Source organism: Kickxella alabastrina (genome assembly GCF_025024165.1).
Source record: "Kickxella alabastrina strain RSA 675 chromosome Unknown BX661scaffold_2, whole genome shotgun sequence".
NCBI lineage: Eukaryota > Fungi > Kickxellomycota > Kickxellomycetes > Kickxellales > Kickxellaceae > Kickxella > Kickxella alabastrina.
In genome coordinates this window covers 211,904-228,314 of record NW_026251473.1, presented here as the reverse complement: position 1 = coordinate 228,314, position 16,411 = coordinate 211,904, and the positions used below count along the sequence as shown (strand labels likewise).

At 52.8% G+C, this 16,411-nt stretch overlaps 7 protein-coding genes across 7 annotated transcripts; 4 read left to right on the top strand and 3 right to left on the bottom strand.

The window, feature by feature from the left end:
- Positions 1 to 155: 155 nt before the first annotated feature.
- BX661DRAFT_176589 (uncharacterized protein) lies at positions 156 to 1,353 on the top strand. Its single transcript, XM_051534373.1, has one exon. The coding sequence runs from the start codon at positions 289 to 291 to the stop codon at positions 1,321 to 1,323; it is 1,035 nt and encodes a 344-aa protein (XP_051394454.1). The 5' UTR covers positions 156 to 288; the 3' UTR covers positions 1,324 to 1,353.
- On the bottom strand, positions 1,354 to 3,150 carry BX661DRAFT_176587 (Ribokinase-like protein). Its single transcript, XM_051534372.1, has 4 exons — positions 2,758 to 3,150; positions 2,511 to 2,609; positions 2,257 to 2,391; positions 1,354 to 2,161 (listed from the first exon to the last, which is right to left on the bottom strand). Exons 1-4 carry the CDS (start codon positions 2,939 to 2,941, stop codon positions 1,383 to 1,385), a joined length of 1,197 nt encoding a protein of 398 aa, XP_051394453.1. The 5' UTR covers positions 2,942 to 3,150; the 3' UTR covers positions 1,354 to 1,382.
- A 47-nt stretch (positions 3,151 to 3,197) lies between these two features.
- On the top strand, positions 3,198 to 3,785 carry BX661DRAFT_176586 (acyl CoA binding protein-domain-containing protein). The gene has a single exon (XM_051534371.1). The coding sequence runs from the start codon at positions 3,363 to 3,365 to the stop codon at positions 3,732 to 3,734; it is 372 nt and encodes a 123-aa protein (XP_051394452.1). The 5' UTR covers positions 3,198 to 3,362; the 3' UTR covers positions 3,735 to 3,785.
- Positions 3,786 to 8,845, bottom strand: BX661DRAFT_176585 (EPSP synthase-domain-containing protein). Its single transcript, XM_051534370.1, has one exon. The coding sequence runs from the start codon at positions 8,666 to 8,668 to the stop codon at positions 3,818 to 3,820; it is 4,851 nt and encodes a 1,616-aa protein (XP_051394451.1). The 5' UTR covers positions 8,669 to 8,845; the 3' UTR covers positions 3,786 to 3,817.
- Positions 8,846 to 9,197: 352 nt separating this feature from the next.
- BX661DRAFT_168463 (putative methyltransferase-domain-containing protein) lies at positions 9,198 to 9,848 on the bottom strand (the record flags this gene model as incomplete). The annotated part of the gene is made up of 1 exon (XM_051533435.1): positions 9,198 to 9,848. The coding sequence occupies one exon, from the start codon at positions 9,846 to 9,848 to the stop codon at positions 9,198 to 9,200; it is 651 nt and encodes a 216-aa protein (XP_051394450.1).
- Positions 9,849 to 10,608: 760 nt separating this feature from the next.
- BX661DRAFT_192853 (SPX domain-containing protein) lies at positions 10,609 to 13,414 on the top strand (the record flags this gene model as incomplete). Its single annotated transcript, XM_051537737.1, has 3 exons — positions 10,609 to 10,670; positions 10,897 to 11,398; positions 11,567 to 13,414. The coding sequence occupies 3 exons, from the start codon at positions 10,609 to 10,611 to the stop codon at positions 13,412 to 13,414; spliced, it is 2,412 nt and encodes an 803-aa protein (XP_051394449.1).
- Positions 13,415 to 16,004: 2,590 nt separating this feature from the next.
- Positions 16,005 to 16,351, top strand: BX661DRAFT_176562 (uncharacterized protein; the record flags this gene model as incomplete). Its single annotated transcript, XM_051534369.1, has 1 exon — positions 16,005 to 16,351. A coding segment is annotated over one exon (186 nt), but the record flags the coding sequence as incomplete, so codon positions are not given.
- Positions 16,352 to 16,411: the final 60 nt, after the last annotated feature.

The following is a 16,411-nucleotide window of genomic DNA, read 5'->3' as shown; positions in this document are numbered from 1 at the left end:
CCATCCAACCAGGCAGCGCACAGATTGATTTATCCACATATCATGGCGATTATAGCCGCCAGTTGTTTAACACAGAACAAGGCTTCGCCCAGAGAAAACAGATCCATAGATCCACTTGCTCATTTGACAAAGTGCGAACTTTTTATCCAGCGTATCAAATTCTAGCTGCTCTCTCATCAAGTGTTTTTTGTTCTCAGATTTTTGTTAGTGTGAAATGTTTACGCTCTTCTTTTTTGCTAATTCATTTTCAATTCTCATTAAATTACATTTTCTAATTTACAGTTTAAAATGACCGAAAATTGGCAAGTTGCAATTATAACAGTGTTTACAGTGCTCGGCGGAATCACAATCGCCGCTGTGGTCAGCGAGGTGTACATGTGGCTGACATCCTCAGGGTTCTCAGTCAGAGACAAACACTGCTACGTAGCTGGAGGCAGCCAGGGTCTAGGCAAGGCCATCGCCCAGGATCTAGCTCGTCGCGGGGCCCACGTGACAATAGTCGCCCGCCGCGAATCAGTCCTCAAGGAGGCACTCGAAGAGATCAAGGCCTGCGCTCAATTGCCCGAGGAGCAAAAGTTCTACTATGTTGCGGCTGATTTGACCAACTATGAGGAAGCTGTCAAAGCCGTGTCCCAGGCTGTCGAGAAGCAAGGGCAGAGCGTTGAGATTTTGTTTTCGGTTGCCGGCATGGCTTGTCCTGGTCTTTTCATCGAGCAGGATGTGCCGACCTTGACCAAGATTATGAATCTGAATTATTTTGGTACCTTGCACACAGTCCACGAGGTGACTAAGCGTATGGTGGCGGAGAATATCAAGGGCGCGCGTATTGTTTTGGTTAGCTCGACGTTGGGATTCTTTGGGCTCATTGGTTATTCAGGATACTGCGCGTCAAAGTTTGCTATTCGCGGCCTGGCAGAGGCTCTGCGTATTGAGCTGCGGATGTACTCGATTGGCGTGCACTGTTACTTCCCGGGAACCATTTTTACCCCTGGGTACGAGTCGGAGAACTTGACCAAGCCGCAGATCACCAAGGATATTGAAGGGGCCGATGAGGGTATGACGCCTGAGCAGTGCTCCAAGGGTATGTTTAAGGGATTGGTTCGCGGAGAATTTGCCATTACTACCGATCCCATTTCGATGCTGTTCCGGTGCGGCACGCGCGGTGCTACTCCCAACAACAACTTTGTATTGGATACTATTATCTCTGGCATTTCTTGGATTGCGTTTATTCCGTGGCGCATGTTTGTCGATTACACGGTCACGAAGCACGCGGCCACTGTTTCCAAGAGCAAGAGCAAGATGAAGAACAGAAAGTCGGAGTGAGAAATACTATAATAAAGAAAAAAGCGTGACATTTCGCCCTTTATTTGAAATAAATGAGTTTAAACCTGTGTTATCGTGGTCATGGCGCGAATTTTGTTCATCACTACACGGTCAATGATGCAGTTGATCATCGGTACCAGGCACGATGCCGATGCGGCAGCCAGTCCGAGGGCAAACGCATCGATAGCAGGAGCTCCGTCAAGCAGGCAGTTGAGCGTCACCGAGCTGCATGTATCACCAGCGCCGATCGGATTCAGCACCCTCTTTTCCTCATCCTCGAGTTTTACCTCTGCCAAGTTGCCGACAAATAATTCCTTGTCTGCAAGCAAATCGGGAATGACAAACATATGGCAGGTGCCCTGACCAATATCCGCCAGATACGCCATGAATGGCCCATCGGTGACAGCGACAATGCTAACGCGTATTTTCTTGCCCAGCTCCAAAATCGCCGGCGGAATACCCTGGGTGGCATTGAACTGCAGGCCAACAGCGGAAGCAATTATCTTCAGCTCGCTCAAATTGACCTTTAAGATGTCAACCTTTCCGGTATCCAAAAGGGGCAAGATATCTATGGCAGCATCAACAAAGACAAGGGTCTTATCTGTTTTGCTCGAAATAATCTCGGCGATACGCTCAGAATTGAATCCCGGAGGAATAGTTCCGCAGAGGGTCAGTGCCCTGGGAGGAGCACCTGAGTGCAGCAGACGGGTTGCAATATCCACATACTCCGCGACGACCTCTTCCTCGACCCGGTTGGAAATACCAATAAGCTCGGTCATCTGGTTTGTCGAAACATCAAGACACGTTGTGCATGTTCTTGTTGGCAGAGGAGTGTGAACTATACAATATATTTAGGTTGGTTATTTTAACCACTTTTACCAACGAATAAATAAATGCATTTAATGAATGTGTGATTTTTTCTTTTGATCTTACCAGTGATACAGTCGATTCCTTGCTCTAAAAGCATATTCTCTATTTGAGTGCCAGTATGACCACCAAGGATTTGGAGTAGCGTCACCCGATTTGTGTGACCATAAAATTGCTTTGTAGCGATGGAAAAGTTTTGGCCTAATTTTAAACAAACAAAAAATAAAACGATAAATAGGTGGTTGGCAATTATTATTCTAAACGACGGGTCCTTTTTTCAATTTGACTTGTCAACTGACATGGCATTGGGCCATTTTTACCTTTACCGCCGATGGCTTGGCTCTGCTTTGATGCGCGGTTGACATTGCCCGCAATAATTTTGTCAAACAGCATAGTCACCTGGTAGGAAGCATTGGGAGCTACACACATAAATACAATTAAATGGTAAAAACTTTAAAAGATATTTTTAAATGTACAATTAAACAGCTCGATACTTATTTTATATTTATATTTTGTTGTAATTTTTTATTCACATGCGACATGTATAAATGCGTGCCAAATACTGACCTAGACAAAGAATGTCATTGCATGATGTGCGGTCATGCACCTGCTGTGTAGCAGTTTCAGCTGTCGGGGACATGAATTGGGTGTTCATTGTATAGAAACAGTAATGTCCTGGGAAAAAAACCAAATTAAAGATGAGAAAATAAAGAGAAATAATTGCAATGTTGCTGCTTGAAATATTCCTCATTATATTTCCGTTTTCTAATTTTTGATAAACAAAAAAGTTTTGTGTTCAAAACTCATCCTTCCACACGTCACAGATAAAAGGAGTGGTTCAATTGAGAATACAAATAAAAATCGTGTTTTTTATTTTTTACAATTGAGCTTGGAGGCACAATCAAACAAAATATTTTTTTTTGACTGATCAAAATAGAAAAAACTGTTCCTTGGGTTTAGGGGGTTTGATGGGTTTTTTGTTTTGGTTTCGTAGATTACTTCCAGGTGTTCAATAACAAAAAGTAGAAAAAAAATGAATAGAAAACCAAAACCAAAAAAACATATATTCCTCTTTATCTCTTTTCCTTTTTTTACCATTAAATTTTTTCTACATATTCTTCACCACTATTTTTTATACAAAATAACCAATACCTAATAACAATAACAAAACCATGTCCGTGATCACCAACACCAACCTCCAGGCAATCGTCGATAACACCGAGACCAAGCGTGAGATCGTCGACTTTATCAAAGCCAATGTTGGTTCTGAGGGAGAGCAGGAGCAGCTGGTCCAGTTTATCAATGCATCCAATGATGTGACCAAGCTGTCGGCGCCACCCTCAAACGACGACAAACTTGAGCTCTACGGCTTGTACAAGCGCGGTCTGGGCGCCAAGCTCGATAAGCCCGGTATGTTTGATTTCATCGCTAAGAAGAAGTACGCCGCTTGGGAGTCCCACGGCGACCTTACCGCTACTGAGGCACAGGCAAAGTACGTTGCGCACGTCAAGAACCTCCTGGCGCTGGATAAGCCCGAGAACTAAGCCAAATACATAGAGCTCTAGGTTTTTTTTTAAAAAAAATTGAAACTTGTTATAAAAAAGTATTATATTCGCCATTTCTTATATTAGAACTCGCTGTTGTATTTCGCATACACAGCGTCGCTCATGATCTTGATGGGAGCAGTTGTGTGAGCCCATTTCTCCAGCTGGTGTACGCCCTGCTCAATAAGCACAGCGACGCCATGGACAATGTTCCACTGGCGCTTGCGCGCAGCCTCCAGAAGAGGGGTCCAACGAGGCTTATACGCCATATCCAAAGCCACACCAGCAGGCTGAGCAAACAGGGCCTCAGGAATAAGAAGGTCGCTGCCAGGAATAGTGCCGACAATAAAAGTCAGCTGCGCCTCCTTCGCTGCATCCTGGAGCTGCTCAATGGCCTCCAGCGAATCAAAAAGCTCGGCAAACTCGCCAGCCAGAGCTTCTGCGCGCGCCATCGTGCGGTTAAAGATGACTACACGGCGGATACCCAGCGCGTACAGGGCGTAGAGCGCAGCACGCGCCGTGCCACCAGCACCAATGACCAGTGCGGAGGCCTCGGAGAAGGCGGGCACGTTGCCGTCGATCTGCGCCTGGCGCAGACAGCCGACAATACCCAGGTAGTCGGTGTTGTCGCCGAGCAACGTGCGCTTGCCGTCGGTGCCCTTAACCGGAATGACAGTGTTAACGGCGCCAATACGCAGGGCCGCGGGCGTCAGGGACTGCAGCAGCGGGATGATGCTCTGCTTGTGCGGGATGGTCACCGAGGCACCGCCAAAGTCAGGGCTACTCACGACCGAAGCAAGCTCATCGACAGTGGCAGTCTCCTTGAGCGCGTAGGTGTGCGGCAGGCCGAGCGCGGCAAAGGCCGCATTGTGCATGGCAGGGCTGGGCGACTGGGCGATGGGCGTGCCAAACAGGAAGAAGCGCTGGGGCGGGAGCAAGCCAGCGAGCGAGCGTGCCTGATTGATCTGCGCGACGCTGATCTGGCCCGGCGCGGCAACAGCGGTTAGCAGCGGATGGGTGACGGGGGTCAGGCACGGGCACAGGACGCGCGACATCTGGCCAAGGTAGCCCATGTTCAGTGCAATCAGCGGCTTCTCGAGCGAGTGGTTGCGCTGAACAAAGCTGCGGCAGTCGAGGTTGTCCTCCCAGCGAGTGGCCACTGAAATCAGCTTAGCAATGTCGCCGACCGCACGCGCGCGTGCAAGAATCTCGTTGGCAAACTCGCAGTCGGCCCAGCGCAGGACCTTGCCGGTGGTGTCGTGGTAGGAGGCAACGATGAGCGAGTTCTGGCGCGCGGAATAGACGGCTGGTGCGGCCTCATCAACCTCGACGTCGACATACTCGGATCCCCACTGCACGGCGCTCAGCAACAGGCGCTTGCGCAGCGCCGTCGCGTCAGCCGGGAAAACGCCGCCCTGCGGCACGGTGCGCACAGTGAAGACCACAGGCAAGGACGACGTGTGACGGAGCAGCGTGAACTGGCGATGCACATAGTGCACAAAGGCGTCGGCAGTGCCCTGGTCGGCCAGGTCAGACTCGGCAAACTGCTCGCTGCGCAGCAGCAGATCGGCGCGCAGCTCGATGGCCTGCGAGCCGGCGGTCAGCTGCGGCAGCGCGGCCGGCAAGTACTCGCGCACGTCAGGAGCAGTCAACGAGACAAACGCTGAGGGGCGAGAGAGGTCGATGCGGTTGAGGTTGCGGCCTGTGGCGAAGCGCAGCAGGCGCACAAAGTCGCGCTCAATGACGGCCCAGGCACCCGGATGCTCTTCGTCATAGTCGCTGGTCGCGGCAAGCAGCGCCTTGTCGACCAGGAACTCATAGTTGCAGCTCTCGGCGTACAGTGGCAGACGGCGCGCATACACGTCGTTGATATCAGACGTGATGGCGTACGACGGGCGCGAGGTGTCGCGGCTGAGATACGCAGCCACGTGCTGCATGTTGGGCTTCAGGCACACGACGGCAGCGCCAGAGCTGGCCATGTACTGCTGCAGCACGCGGCGGTTGGCCTCCTCGTCGACGACGCCGCCGCCGCAGACAACCAGTGTGCCAGTCGGGTGCGTCGACGTCAGCACCTGCGCCAGCAGCCGGCTCTCATGCTGGCGGAAGGTGGCCCAGCCCGACCCGTTGACAATCTTGGGAATCGTGCTGCCGACCTCAGCCTCGAGGTGCGCGTCCATATCGAGGAACTGCAGGCCCAGGGCGCGCGCTGCGGCCTGGCCCAGCGTGGTTTTGCCGACGCCGCGCATGCCGATGACAACGGTGCTGGGGTTGGACGTTGGCGCCGCGTGCGCTGTGGCTGCGGGCTCGTGCGCCTCAGGCTCGGGGTCGGCGCCAGCGGTCGGTGCGCCCAGGTCGCGCGCAAGCACGTCCCACCACTGCGGCCAGGTCTTTCCGACGCAGCGGCGCTCGCGGATCTCGGCACCGCCGGGCGCAACGCACGCCAGGACCGAGAAGCTCATGGCTACGCGGTGGTCGTCGTAGCAGTGGACAGACGGCGTGGCAGTGCCCAGCTCGGCGATCGGCTTGCCATACACGTCTATGCCATCGGCATGGTTTTCGGTGCGCACACCAAACTTGGCTAATTCGTCGCACATGGCGGCAATGCGGTCGCACTCCTTGACGTGCTGGTTGGCGATTCCGCGGATACGCGAGACGCCCTCGCCGCCAGGCGCGACAGCCGCCAGCACCGAGGCCGTCAGGAACGCATCGGTCATCGGCTCCATGTCAATGTCGCTCAACGCGCGCAGCGTACCGCGTGGCGGGCCGCGCACCGTCGTCGACGTTGCTGTCTGCTCGACCTCACAGCCCATGGGCCGCAGAACGTCAACGGCAAAGCGCGCGTCGCCCTGCAGCGACGCCGAGCCAATGTTGGGTACGGTGCACGTGGTGCCTGTGATCGCGGCAAAGGCCAGCGGGTACGTTGCCGAGCTAGCGTCGCTCTCGACGACGTACTCGGCGGGGCTGGCGTAGGTGCAGCAGGGAATAATGTACTCATTCTCGGAAATGCGCTCAACGCGGCAGCCGAACTGCGCCATCATTGCGATCGTCATGTCGATGTATGGCTGCGAGATAACCTTGCCGCCCACCAACTCCAGGTGCACGGGCTGCTGTGCATACGGTGCGCATAGCAGGATCGATGACACGTATTGCGAGCTGACCGACGCAGCCAGCTGGATGCGACCACCGGGCAGACCCTTGCCCGAGTGCGCAACGCGCAGCGGCAACGATCCCTCGCGCTCACAGTAGTCGATCGAGCAGCCGTTGGTGCGCAGTGCATCGACCAGAGGCCCAGTAGGGCGCTGCTTCATGCGCGCGTTGCCGGTCAGCACTGTGCTGCCGCTCTGCGCGTCGATAAGGTTGGCGGTCGTTGCCAGGAAGCGAGCGGCTGTGCCGGCGTTGCCCAGGAACAGCTCGGTGGGCGGCATGCTCAGGCGGCCGCCGCCGCCGCAGACGACCAATGTGTCTCCGTTGTCCTCCCACGAGAAAGTGCAGCCGCCCATGGCCTGCAGTGCCGCCAGCATCACCTGCGTGTCGTCCGAATGCAGCAGGTTGCGCACGCGGCACTCGCCGGTGGCCAGCGCCGCTAGCAGCAGTGCGCGGTTCGAGATCGACTTGCTGCCTGGCGGCGTGACAACCACAGCGGACGCGGCCGTCTCGGCGACTGGGCTCACGCGCACGCCGACCGAAATGACCTCCTCGATCAGCGCGTCAGGTACGTTCGTCGGCTTCATCTCCAGTGTCTGGCCGAGCCGGCTCAGCACCACAATGCGCTTCTGTGCGCCGACGTTCTTCTTATCCAGGCTCATCACGTCCATCAGCCGCTTGGGCCGCACCTCAGCCAGACGCTGGTCGCCCACAAGCTTGCGGATCAGCGGGTCGTCAATGGCCGTAGGCAGCCCGTACGCGCGCAGGCATCGTGTCAGACGCGCCACGCTGACCTCACCCAGGTGGCCTAGGCGCCGTGCAACCTCGGCCTCCAGCACGCAGCCCACAGCCACGCACTCACCGTGCAGCACCTGCGGCGACAGAATAGCCTCGATGCCGTGGCCGATGGTGTGGCCAAAGTTGAGCAGCCCACGCATGCCCGACTCGCGCTCGTCGTGCGTTACCACGTACGCCTTGACACGTGCAGAAGCAGCAATAACACGCAGCAGCATTTGCTGCGCCGGCGACCGCGACGCCACGGTCAGCCCGTCATCGACGCCCTGGTGGCGCTGGCCCTCAAGCACGGCCAAACGCACTTCGTCGGCGCTGGCCTCCAGCACCTCAAACTCCTCGGGCGACCAGATAGCCGCGGTCTTGACGACCTCGGCCATGCCGTTGGAGAACTCGCGCGCAGGTAGCGTGCTCAGCACAGACATGTCCATGAATATCCGCTTTGGCTGCCAGAACGCCCCCACCAGGTTCTTGCCCGCCGGCGTGTCGACTGCGGTCTTTCCGCCAATGGACGAGTCCACCATGGCCAGCAACGACGTCGGGATCTGCACAAACGACACACCGCGCATAAACGTCGCCGCCACGTACCCGACAAGGTCGCCGATCACTCCACCGCCCAGCGCCAGCACCATGGTGTCGCGCGTGCACTTGGCGGCCAGCATCCAGTCCTCGATCGCGCTCTTGGTCGCCCGCGACTTGCTCGTCTCGCCAGGCGGCAGCACATGCACCAGAAGCCGCGGCGCTGGCTTATTCGGCCGCAAGTGCGCCCAGGCAACAGCGAAGCTCTCCTGGTGCGTGCTGAGGTACAGCTTTGCTAGGTTCGTGTCGGTGATCAGCACATACGTCGATGCTGGCGCCAGGTTGCTGAATATGTCCGTCCACATATAGTCGGACAGGTGGAATCCGCACACGACGCTGTCTGATCCCAGCACAGGGATGCACTCTACCTCGGCAAGCTTCAATGGGCGAAGGATCGTGTCTCTCTTGTTTGCAGCCATGCTTTGCTCTCTTTTAATTTGTTTTGAATTGAGTTGAATTGGTTCGAGTGGGGGAATCGGGATATGTGTGAAAGGCTAGCACCAGATTATATTTTTGACTGGGCTATGGATTAAAATAAATAGCAGTTACGAAATAAGGTAAAAATGGACGACAGTAGGAGAAAGGGAAATGGAAAATGGGAGCCTAGAAGTGGGGGCGTACAAGTCAGGCAAGCGCCCCTCCCCTATTTAAGGGTGTGAGGTGACTGATACCCCTTTTTTGTTTGATTGCTGCAACTGGCCGAGCCTTTTTTTCTTTCCCCCCCCCCACCCAACGGCGAATGCGCGTACATGCCCATTTGCGTTATGTAACGTTATTAGACCTGACTAGCAGTAGTATCTTTAAAATCGCGTTTGCTAACATCTGAGTCACTTAATCTTTTTTTAGTTGCACGGACATTTTAAGCGCAGCCCCAGCCAATCACAGCACCCACACGCCCTCTTGGATTTCACTGCTTGCTGCAAATGGTCCAAGGAAAGCCAGTCAGTCTTATTTGCGCTGGCCCTCAAAGAGGAAAATGTCCTCACTCTGCATCACCGGGTGCTGGTCCTGTGGCTTGATATCGTGGAATCGGAACTTTTGGCTCCACAGTGCAACAAACATAGCCTCTTCCTCGAAATTCCTCGACTCAAACGCCAAAATCACCCTCGTATGCTCCCCGGCCAGCCTCCCGAGCGTCTCGGCCAACGGTGTATGCAGCTCGCTCGCCCAAACACCATCCGAGACCAAAATCATATCCACCGGGCCCACATCGCTCCCAGACTCCGGATCGCACCAATCAAGACACACCGCCGTGGTATTCGGCTGAGCGCAGTTCAAAGATATGTTGCGCTCGAGCAGTGGCACAAGCTCGCTCTTGTCTGATAAAATCACGGTGCAGGCGGGCTGCAGTTTGGCAAGGGCGAGGCCCACAAGTCCAGTGCCAGAGCCCAGTTCTAGGACAGTTTTACCTGATAGTGAGAGTGTGCCGTCTTGTGTCTGCTTGTCAAGGTACTTGGCTAGGACAAGGCCGGCGTCCCAGACGGTGGATCCGACGCCGCATCGCCCGACGCCTGTGGGGTCCTGGAGCACGCGGACTGGCGACTTGTTGGCGCGCGAAATGTCCAGTTCGTACTCAATGTAGTTTTCGAATTCAGTCATGCTCTATTTTATGTTGTGTGTGCGTGCGTGCAATTGATGATGGTGCTGATAAAGAATAAATATCGGCTGGCTGACTTAAAAAAGGCGGTTTTCCATCATATGGTATGGCGTTATTGGAAGCAAGTGGTATATGGGAAAGCGAAAGTGCGAGTTTGCGCGCTGTTTAATCCGAATGGATCCATTTTCTCTCTCCGCGCGCTGTTTAATCGTTGCTTTCTTTGAAATCCGCTTCTACTCACACGGCGTACGGGAACTTGAAAATTTGGCGTGGTCACCCGAGCATTCAAAAGGTGACTTTAAGTGCGTCCATCCAATCAAATGTCACCAACCTTGCAAACAAAACAAGCACTTCTTTTGCATGTGTGAAATCGATTGGTACCAAGATGTGCATTATAAACCCATGTGATGTGAGTATTTAGCGCGGCGCCAGAATAAACAAAAAATAATATAAATACGAAGAGATAAGTGTGACGCTCTCCGCACATGAAAAAATTGTTCTTTTTCAAAAATTGGAAGCTGACACGGCGCCTCGGAAATTTTTAAAAGCTGGCTCGGCGTTATTTTCCATATTCTGGCCTACCCCCCTCCCCCTCTTATTTTATCTTGCCATGTCTAAAAAATTTACCACTACCCCCGCCCACCTCTCTTTCTCTCTCTTTTGTTTCTTTCCTTTTGTACCTTTACCACACCACTTTATTATTGTAGACTGAATTTCGCAACAATTTTTATCTCTTTTTGGGCGTATGACTGAATTCAAAAAATGAAGTTTTCTAGCGCCCTCCAGTTCAATGCCGTGCCCGACTGGGCGCCGTATTACTTAGAGTAAGCTACACTTGGGTGATTTCCACCTATATTTTCTCAGGGGAGAGAGCAAGACAGATGTTTGTATGCCGAGTTGTTGGCTCTGGCTGTGATACGGCCACATTTATGTCTCGCTCAAAAGCCAAACCGTTGCCTGCGTTTTTGTTTGTTTGCTATTGTGTTTGCTAAAACTAAAAACAATCGATACTTATTAATGTTTGTTTGTCGAAATGACGCACTCGAGTAGTTATTCCGGTTTGAAAAAGCGCCTTTATGTCATCGAGCGCGACGTGATTGCCAATAACCCGGCGCCGCCGCCTCAATCGCAGCAGCACAATGCATCTCGGATGCCAGGGTCAGACGAGAGCAGTAATCTGCTCGGCCCACAAACACAGGCCTACGCCACATTTGCACCCCTGCTCAACAGCGAGCTGGCAAAGATCGAGCGCTTCTACCAGCGCAAGGAGGCGGAGCTTTTCGCCGAGGCCGACGAGATTGAAAGGGATGTTGCCATCCTGGACATCCACCCGACGCTGGAACGCCGGAGCTCGCTCAATTTATTTCGCAAGCTCTCAACTATCAACGTCAGCAACGCTACCCAGCCCCTGCGCAGCGCGTCGCCACAGGCTGGGCCGTCGCGGCCACAACAACCGGTAGAACGGGACAACGACGAAAATGTTAGCGATCACCTGCTTACCAACCACCACCGTGCAAGCTCGCTGGATCTCGAGTCGATGTCGCCAGAGAATGTTACTAACGCGTACATCCCGCTGGACCACGACGACCATACGCGCGCGCCCAGCGAGGCCGCTGCCATGGAGTTCCGCGAACGGCCTTCTTCGATGCATGGCCCCCGCACCAGTACGCCCCACCACCGGCGCACGATGAGTTTCAATGGCACGGACTTTACGCGCAAGGACATCCGGCGCAAGGCGCGCAACCTCTTTATTCTACTACACGACCTGCGGTCCTACGCGCAACTGAACTACACAGGGTTCAACAAGATTACTAAAAAGTATGACAAGGTGACTGGCTCTGAGCTGCGCGAGGAGTACATGGCCGAGACTGTCAGGAACGCATACCCGTTCACTGCTGAGGCGCAGAACCGGTTGCACGAGCACCTGGAGGCAATGGCCTACTCATTTGGGCTGGTCTCGGGTCTGGGCAGCATCGATGAGGCCCTGCATGAGCTCAAGAAGTGTTTGCGCGAGGAGGTCGTGTGGGAGCGCAACACAGTGTGGCGTGATATGATTGCCAACGAGCGCATGGTCAATGCCGTAGGGGTGCAGTCGCCGGACCTGGAGCGAGCCGGCGGAGACACTATCCCGACGTTGAAGCCGCGCAGAATAACCAACACACAGAAACAGATTCTGCGCCTGCTCGCTTGCACCGCCTTGTTCTTTGTTGTCTGGGCTGTGCCCGTGTTTGATGGTGTCGAGCAACAGCGGTGCTGGGCCATGCTTATCTACGTGTCGCTATTGTGGGCTACCGAGTCACTGCCGCTGCACGTCACTGCCCTGCTTGTGCCCTTTTTGACCGTCATGCTGGGCGTCATGCGGTCGCCGGAAAAGGCGCACGCGCAGCTATCTGCTGGAGATGCGTCCAAGGCTGTATTTTCGGCCATGTTCTCGTCCGTCATTATGCTCCTACTTGGTGGTTTTACGTTGGCCGCGGCTCTGAGCAAGCATGATGTCGCGCGAATCATTGCCTCGTGGATTCTCAGCAAGGCCGGCACTAGCCCAAAAACAGTGCTCTTGGCCAACATGCTCGTCGCTACTTTTGCAAGCATGTGGATATCCAACGTCGCCGCGCCTGTCCTGTGCTTCTCGCTGATCCGTCCGATCCTGCGCACCCTGCCCAATGGCAGCACTTTTGCGCCCTGCCTGATCATGGGTATTGCGCTGGCGTCGAATGTCGGCGGCATGGCGTCGCCCATCTCGTCACCTCAGAACATCATAGCAATCAATACTATGCACCCGCCACCCTCATGGTTCCAGTGGTTTGCCGTGTCCATCCCTGTGTGCATCCTGTGCGACCTGGGCATTTGGGCGCTTCTGCTTGCTGTCTACCGCCCGCACAAGACCACACCGTCCATACATCAGACGCGCTTTACCAGCGAGCGGCTCAATAGGCGCCAGGTCTACGTATGTGCAGTCACTCTCTTGACCATACTCCTGTGGTGTTTCGAGTCTAAATTGGCCTTTTTGGTCGGCGACATGGGCATTGTGGCCATTGTCCCGTTGGTGCTGTTGTTCGGGTTCCCGAAGATTTTGGGCAAGGAGGATTTCAACAACTTTTTGTGGACCGTCGTTATCCTAGCCATGGGCGGCATAGCGCTGGGCCGTGCTGTGGACTCTAGCGGTCTGTTGCACGAGCTGGCTGCCCGCATTGAACTCTTCGTTGATGGGTTCCCCTTATTCGCTGTTATGTGTGTGTTCTGCGGTCTGATCCTGGTCTGCTGCACGTTTATTTCTCACACCGTGGGGTCTTTGATTATATTGCCCATTGTGGCTGAGGTCGGTGCTAGATTGCCCGAGCCTCATAGTCGGCTGCTGGTCATGGGATCGGCCTTGATGGCCTCAGGTGCTATGGGCTTGCCGGTCTCAGGATTCCCCAATATGAACGCCATTATGCTCGAGGATACTCTGGGCAATCCGTACTTGTCCACTATGGATTTCTTCAAGGCCGGCATTCCCTCCAGTGTTGTCGCTTACTTTGTCATTATCTCAGTCGGTTACATTATCATGTCCATGCTGGGCTTTTAAATAAAAAAGTTTTATTCTAGTATTTTTTTACTTGATTCAATTGATCATTTAACCAAATGAGTGTAAAAACACAACCAGTCGGCAATTATGCATTCTATTTAATATTTAACATCATTTATTTTTAAAATGAGAAACAGAGTAAACATGAATTTTTGACACAGTATCTTAGTGCGAATTATATTATAAAAGCTCAATAAAGCAAAAAAAAACTACATGACGAGTTCACAATAATTCCCTTGCATTGGGTGGCGGTGCTGCTTGTATAGCCATTAAAGGGACATTGGCGCTGATATTCAAATGCGGGGGAATTGCGTTGTGCGTGGTAATTGAGGACGGCTGTCCTAGGCTAGAGTGTTGGAGAACGTAGGTGTGCCGGTAAGCTCTTCTTCACCCGGATCAAACTGGAACCACTGGCACAGCACCCGTTGTCCAGCGGTCCTTAAATGTGCAAATAACCTTGAGATGTGAAATGGAGTGGTGAAAGTCCTGTACGATACGGCCCATTACTAAGAATTTCCAGCGACTAAACATGGCATCTGATGTGAAGTTGATGTCATCCATTGAAAGCTCGGCATGCGCGCAGTATATCTCTCATACGGCCAGTCTGTGGAGTGCGTCTGTGTTTGGGAAATACTTCCTCAACCCTCCAAAGCTGTTGACCACCATAATCCTGTCGACATGGAATGCCAGCCCTATCTGATCACTATGGTTGTATTGCAAGAAGCGAGATACAAGAGGCCAGGAAAAGAGAGAAAATAGATGCATTATGCAAAATATAAAATAAGTAAAAAACACAAACTAAAATTAATGATTAATATCGATTGCCTACCGTGCCACCTTGCCCAACATGGACTCTATTGCAGCACTTGGCTACATCCCCCTATAACAAAACTTATTCTAGAGGTGGTGAGGTTGGGATTTGTCCAGACTTGTATCTAATTGTCTGGCGGTAGAAGTGTCCGCCAGGGTGTTAGTGCAATTAAACCCAAGCACTCGATCTGCGAACTAGAGCATCAATCGTGGCCAAATAGCTGCTGTGCATATCTGCCGTCCTCATTGCTGTTTGTCTGCGGCCACTTTGGCATGCCATCGTCTTTATCTTGTCGCAGATTTGGTATTCGGGATGTTTGTTGATTGAAGCCTCATCAACAATCGGCATTTCTTAGGCGTCAAGGATCCCCATTTCCCGTTTGATCTGGAGGTTATACCATCCCTTGTACTGGTCGTGCTGTTTGTCTATGAGTTCATTTACAACCACTGTTGCTTGTTTTGCATGCTCCCCTTGACCTTTCTTGACCAGAGTTGTGTAACTAACCTCTGTCAGCTCCTGCCAGCCACGCCTCATATCCAGGTAAAGGTCACCGGGATCACGAAGGCCAAAGGCGAACATGTCGATATTTTCCGCAATAGCGAAGATGTGCTAAAGGACTTGAAATCCGAAGCTCTTTTGGTCGGTTATCTAAGAAAGCTTATTCTTGGAATGAAGGCTGCGGTTGGTGTCGCAAATGGACGTATTACGCCAGGTAGAACCCCAATCCCAGACTGGAGGCTTATTACGATAGACCATCAGAGTGATGCTATACGAAGTACTCCGCATAAGCCAGACATTGCGTTTTACCACTTGGGCTACGAAACGGATGGTATTTCTGGCGTTCATGCTATACTCGAGGCCAAGATAGATGTATGTCCCGACGAAGCACCAGAGGATACTCGCGGTCATCTCGCAGATTACGGCCATTTGCTCAATGATAAGCAGGCAAGCCGCACGTTTGCGCCTGTCTTCTACCTCCATGGGCACATCCTGACGCTTCACGCATATTATCATGACAATCTGTACATAATCGAGCTTGGCCAGCTATGCTTTAATACGGATAGTTGGATGTCTGAAATAGCTGAAAAAATTCAGACATGCCTCATGCGGTTCTGGTTCCTGCTGACGCTTGAGTCTGACATTTTCGGGCATTTCTGCAATGTCTCGGAGGAATCCAACTCTTTCATTTTTTCGAAGGAAGTCGATGTGGAGAGCAAAGGCGATCCGAATATCGAAGTATTATACTCGGTTTCCAAGGATGTCAAGGATGCCAGGGATGGCGCTGCTCTGTTTTGTATCAAGGAGACAATAGCGCGTTATTCATACATGGTTGGGCACCATGTCCATTTATTCAGGGGGAAATTCAATAGACTGCATGATGCTGTGCTGAAGCTTTCCTGGACCCCAGTCAATTGTTTGCCTGAGGGTGCCGCATATGCCATTCTCAACATGAGACGAGTCGAAGGTATTCCTGAGATCTTTTCGAGTGGCCTGCTCATCAGCAACCTCAATGGATACCGGCTGGAGTTCGTGCTCATGGAGGACTGTGGCCAGCCAATAGCCAAGTATCTGAAAGACAAGACTGACAATCAGAAGGCCGAGCTGGTTCCTGGCTTTGTAAAGCAGCTGACCCTGTGCCTTGCCCAGGCAAATGCCACTGGTGTTCTGCACAGGGACATCTCGGCAGGGAATGTGTGCATCAAAAACAACAAGGTGTATGTCATTGACTGGGGCTGTGCCAAGGTCATTGGCTGGGGCACTGCTGAGGATGCTGCCAGGGACACTGGCCCAACTTAACTCAAACACATTGAGGTTGCCGAGCAGTGGGGGTTCAATGCAACAACAGTGGGACAAGTGGAGGTGGCCAAGGACCCATTTACAGGGACACCGCTTTTCATGGGAATTCCCGTGCTCAGAAGCAGCCCCATCCGGGGAATCCTTGACGACATGGAGAGTGTTCTCTATGTCGTTATGGATGCAGTGCGCCCAGCTGGTACTAAGAGGGATGACGTTCAGGGCTTCAAATTCTTGGACTCTCCATCCCTTGCCATCACAAGGTGGGGCTTGATCCAAGAGGATGCTGTCTTGCTGAAAGGGTTCAGTGTTGATGGTGTTAGCGCTAGGCTCAAAAAGCTCATTTGTACAATGCGCCGGTTTCTGTTTGAACCAGAAAACAAGGTTATAAG